The sequence below is a fragment of the Magnolia sinica genome, chromosome 15 (assembly GCF_029962835.1).
Source record: "Magnolia sinica isolate HGM2019 chromosome 15, MsV1, whole genome shotgun sequence".
NCBI classification, from domain to species: Eukaryota; Viridiplantae; Streptophyta; class Magnoliopsida; order Magnoliales; family Magnoliaceae; genus Magnolia; species Magnolia sinica.
The window spans coordinates 73,706,544-73,711,984 of record NC_080587.1 but is presented as its reverse complement, the minus strand read 5'-3'; the positions used below and the strand labels follow the sequence as shown (position 1 = coordinate 73,711,984).

General features: G+C 44.8%; 1 protein-coding gene across 1 annotated transcript; it reads right to left on the bottom strand.

Moving 5' to 3' along the window:
• On the bottom strand, window positions 1–4,630 carry LOC131226670 (serine/threonine-protein kinase RIPK-like). Its single transcript, XM_058222290.1, has 5 exons — window positions 4,121–4,630; window positions 3,884–4,019; window positions 2,018–2,154; window positions 1,209–1,332; window positions 1–1,052 (listed from the first exon to the last, which is right to left on the bottom strand). The coding sequence occupies exons 1-5, from the start codon at window positions 4,520–4,522 to the stop codon at window positions 310–312; spliced, it is 1,542 nt and encodes a 513-aa protein (XP_058078273.1). The 5' UTR covers window positions 4,523–4,630; the 3' UTR covers window positions 1–309.
• Window positions 4,631–5,441: the final 811 nt, after the last annotated feature.

The window sequence follows — 5,441 nt, the reverse complement described above, 5'->3', positions numbered from 1 at the left end:
TGATGGAACTCTTCACAACCCAAATGCCATTTCAGATTAATAAAATCCTCACCCTAAACAATGGATTTATTTATGGAAAGAATTTCGAAATATCCAACGATTAACATCAGACAGGCTTATGGGCCTTTTACAGCTATGTGCAGATTCACTCATCTGACTTTCCTTCCCACTACAGCCATGGATCGCGGCATCTGCACAACTTGAAAATCCATCTGCACACCTTGAAAATCTCTCTCTCTCTCTCTCTCTCTCTCTCTCTCTCTCTCTCTCTCTCTCTGTTATGTACAGTGATGTTTGAAAATGGCTAACCTATGCTCCCCTGTGCCGCTGTCTCGGACTGTTTTTGTACAGATCATTGACGGAGTTCTTGTAAAGGGCAGTGTCGGAGTGGTAGCTCGACAGTGCGGTTGTGGGTGAATGGATGCGGGGCCTTTGACCATGGTGGCGGAGTCCATTATCTTTTTTTGCATCTTTTCTGGTGTCGTCCTTGCCATCTTCATTTGCTATGGCTGCTGGGGAATGGGGCTGGTGTCTTTGATCATGGTGGCGGTGACGGTGGCCGTTCTCCTTAGCCGTGGTTTTTCTCTCATCATCTTCATTTGCTGTGGTTGTGGGCGCGCGGAGCCGGTGTCTGTGACCACGACGGTCGCCTCCATTCTCTTTTACTGCAGCCTTTTTCACTTCCTCATCTTTGCAGGTCTCAACCCCTACTGTGTAAACGAAGGGCCCAGACGGTATGTCATCCACCATGTCTTGAAGTTGCTCCAGAATTTTGACAATGGTGCTCATGGTGGGCCGCGATTTCGGTTGGTGACTCAGACACTGATAAGCCAATATGGCTGCCTTCTGGGCAGCCTTGGGGGAGTATTGGCCATCAAGCTTTGGGTCCATTATCCGGTCGAGCTTTCGAGCATCGTTCAGCTTAGGCCTGGCCCACTCAACCAGATTTTGTTCTCCTCTTGGACGGCTCTTATCCATGGACCGCCTTCCTGTCAGTATTTCCAGGAGGACGACCCCGAAGCTGTAGACATCGCTCTTCGCTGTTAGATGGCCTGTGAAATTGTCGAAAAATAATGGCTATGATTTAGCGAAAATGAAATACGAAATCCACTTTTCCCCTCAAAGAATATAAATTCTGTTTGATTCAAGAAATAGAAATTTGAGGTATTTTCAGACATGCTGAAAAGCATCATAAGAATAGCCGTTACCTGTCATGACATATTCGGGTGCAGCGTAGCCCTGTGTGCCCATGACCCGAGTCGATACGTGGGTGTCATCTCCTTCGGGACCATCTTTTGCTAGACCGAAATCTGAGAGCTTAGCTGCATAATCCTGAAATTAGATAGGAGAATCCATTAATGATTTTTGTAACATTTTTCCATTTCCTGTGCACTTGTAAAATAGACCATTTATTTCAATAAATTTCATGAAATTTGAATAGATAGTAAGTAATAATTCTCCTAGTTGCACTGGGAGACTTGAATTATCCGACCCATTGGTAAGTTGGCCTTCCTTTTTATAACCATCCATTTTCTAGGCCCCTGATGTATGATTATATGCATCAAACCATCAGGCTGTTGGTTTGTAGAAGTGGGATCCATGCTACAGTAATCCAGACGATTGATGTGATGGTACACATTGTAAATCATTAGCCTTTCTCCCCTGAATGTTGGACCATTGCTGCCTTTTTCAACCATCACTGATCTAAGGTTTTGAATTGTCCCACTTTGGGAGATTTTCTGGGGACTGGTCCATCCACAAGAGGGGCAATCAAATTAACAGTCCAGGCCCACTGAACACTGGTGCCCACTTCCAACTCTTAAGGGTCTAAGATGATACCCAGTAGCGGCCGGGTGGGTATGGCGCATAATTTTAAGACTCAGTCAGAACTCAGTTGAGTCGTGATCGGCCGAATGAGCCCCGAGTCAACTCGGGAACTCATCGGAGTCTTTAAACCCTTGGTTTTGTGGGCCCATATACTCAACTAAATTGAGAGGTAGAGAAATGAGAAGCTTACCGAATCCAACAAGATGTTGGAAGCTTTAAAATCGCGGTAGATAACGGGTTTCTCCGCTTCGTGCAGGAAAACGAGGCCCTTGGCGGCTCCGACCGCTATTTTCAGACGTGTTGGCCATGGCAATGAAGCTGAAAATCCTGCATGAATAAGGAGATTAGACAAAATCCTCTTATTTTCATGGAAACACAGACAAATAGAGCTTGCAATGATAGGAATTCCTGTCGGCCCAGCCGGGCGGCCAAGCCGACGCTTGTTCAAGGCAAGCCAATGAAATAAGGAGCAGACCTGGCCCACTCTTCTAACTAATGAATCAGGTAGGCCTGGCCTGGCCCATTAGCCAGCACCCAAACCAATCACCTTGAAGAAGGCCTACTTATCAGGTCATTAGGCATTTTTGGACCATGGCCTAGATACATAGCTAATTGGGCCTGCAATGGCCCAGATCAAAGCAACATTGACCCGATGCTAACATCCAATGGTTGGATGATAAGTTAATGGCTAACCAACGAATAACTTTGAACACCTCATGTGCGTGCAAAATCCAACCCGTCCAATAGGTTGGGCCCACCATGGGGATCAGGTTTTTTTTTTTTTTTTTTTTTAAAATAAAAATAAAAAAAATCATCCCCTTCCACCCATCAGGCAGACACCACTTGTATTTTGTTATTTTTCAGTGGCTATGCATTATTTTCTATGGTGTGGCCCATGGGGCTAATTTCTTCACGAGACGATCTCATTGTGGGGCCAACCAATTGTACGGTTTAGATTTCGTATACACAAGATAGGTTTGAAGTTATCTGCTTGCCGGACGGAAACTAATAGTCCAGCTGGTTGGATGTGACCATTTCTTAATTTGTGTTAAGATGTTGACTTGGGTTTTACAATCTCACTCAAAGAGAACTAATCAACTAAGCCGGCTGCATGTAAACTTAGCATGCAACCCCCTCTTTCCTGCTAATATCACTCTTCTCTAGCACATCTGAGCCATTCAAACCGTGGGCCTCTCTATGAAGATCACCAGGTCCATTCATTAAGTGGGCCAAGCCATCAAATTAGATGGACAATCAGTGGTCTTGATTCGACATGCAGATACAGCCCACCTAACGAGCAGATCCGCTTGATCTTGTGGAAAGATGATCTTCATGGTGGGGCCCAACTTTTGCACGGTCCTGATTTCCTACACATGTGACACGTTGGCGAGAAAAACAAAGAGGGCAATTTGGTCATCACAAGCAAGGGAATCTCTTTGACTGGTTCTCTCTCATTGTTGGATTTTGAAAGCTTCAACCTACTTTCCTACCAAACGCAGACCAGCAAGCTGTCATGCTCTAATCCTTTTTACACATTTATTCCTAAAATGCCCCTGGACCTAAATACCCCTAATGGATATCCCGGCGCACTCACTCTACCAATCATTTAAGACTTTTACGAGTCTTGCTCGACTCGTCCGAGTCAACTCAGACTCAGTCACACCCAATCCTATTCGATGCCCGAGTCATCCCCGGCTCGACTAGTGATCGAAACTAGTCGAGCCGTATCCTCCCGGGCTTGACTAGTGATTGAACTAGTCGACCCGAGTCCTCCCCGGCTCTACTAGTGATTGAACTAGTCATGTATTTGATGCTGGGTCCTCGACTAACGACCCGAGTCATCCCAATTCAATGCCGAGTCGCCGAGTCATTTAACCATGATTCAACCCCTACATTGACTCGTTTAAGCAGTAATCTACACACCCATGTTACAAGTAGTGTAACGATGCTACCGACACGGCCGACACATTCCGATACACAAACATAAAAAAATGTTATGAAAATATGTGCCGGTGATAGTAAATTATGGTATTTTAATGGCTGGAAAGTTACGTACTTTTGAAAAGATGATGTTCCAAGCTACCGCGCGCCATGTATTCGTATACTAAGACCCGGTGCTCGTCCTCGCAGCAGTATCCGATCAGCTTCACGAGGTGCGGGTGTCGCAATTGCCCGAGAAAAATCACTTCGGCCTGCGAAAAATAACAAAATAAGTCTTCAAAAACTTATAATTTCATGGACAAACATGAAAAAACTGGCGAACCGGCAGTAAGGGAATTTTGGTAATTCTCACCAGCCACTCCCTATGGCCTTGTGAACCCTCCAGGTCCAAGATCTTGACAGCCACAGGCTGAGCCTTGAGACCGGGTCGGACCTTGTCGTCGACGAAACCTTTGTGGACGGGCCCAAACCCGCCCTCACCGATGAAATTGCTCGACGAGAAGTTTTGGGTGATTAGCCTAAGCTCGCTTAAGTTGAAGACGTAGAGGTTCGAGCCGATGAGAGAGAGGGAGAGGTCTTCGGGAGAGAGCGGTGAGGCTGGGTTGCTTAGGTCTGAGAAGGAGAGCCTCTGGAAAGAGGCTTGTTTAGCCACGACCCGCTTTTTAATCGGAGGCAGGTCGGGCTTCAATGATGGATCATTGGCAACTCTCAAGCAACATGGAAGTAAAGATCCCCATGCAATCTTGGGGGACATTTTGATAAGATGTGAGGTTGTCGGAAAAGCAGGTGTCAGGAATATCAGATCAAATCAATGATTGCTATTTAATTTGGGGTGTGTCGAGGTGCAACGGTCAGACGTTGAGATTTTAAAAAAAATTAAAATCACTGACACAAAAGGTAGGTTTTGGTGGTGAAATGCTTATCAAATCTAGAACAGCCAAATGATATTTGAGACCAAGAACACTGGAAAATAGGGTGCGATGATGGGTAGAGAAGCGAAATAGGCAATGTCCTGCTGCTTGATTGGTGACAGTCTCGAGAGAAAAGGTGGTGATTTGATTGGTGGTGGAACTGCTTATCAAATCTCAAATACCCAAATGGTGAATTGGAGCAGCGTCAGACCCAATTCAATCAAAAACTCTAAAAATAAAAAAAACAATAAATGATGTCTAGAGAAGCGAAAGATGGGCTACTTCTCGTCGCCGTGGAAGAAAAGACAGTCCGGTGATGTTTAGAGAAATAGAAGAATCAGAGAAGAAGTAAAGATTTGATTTGCGGTGGCGGAAATGTCCGGCACCGAAGTAGTATGCTTGCACGACGGATCCAATCGATCATGGAACACGAAAAAACAAAGTTGGACAATGCTTAGAAAAGAAGAGCTTGGCCATGTCTTATCATAAGAAGAGGTGGTGATTTGATTGAGTGGTGGAGATGGGTTTTGAATTTGAAGACTGAAAAGATGGCTTTGGTTCAAATAATTCAATCCTCACCAACCACCCTACCCTCTCTCTAAATAATGGAAATGGAATGCATGTGTATTAGTTTAAGGAAATCTTGGATCTCCATGTCTCTATGGACATTGAAATTCCATGTTTGTCCCTTGACTTTTTAAATGACTAAAATGCCCTTGCAAACGTGTTTACTTTTGAGGACTTTTAAGGAATAATTTTTTT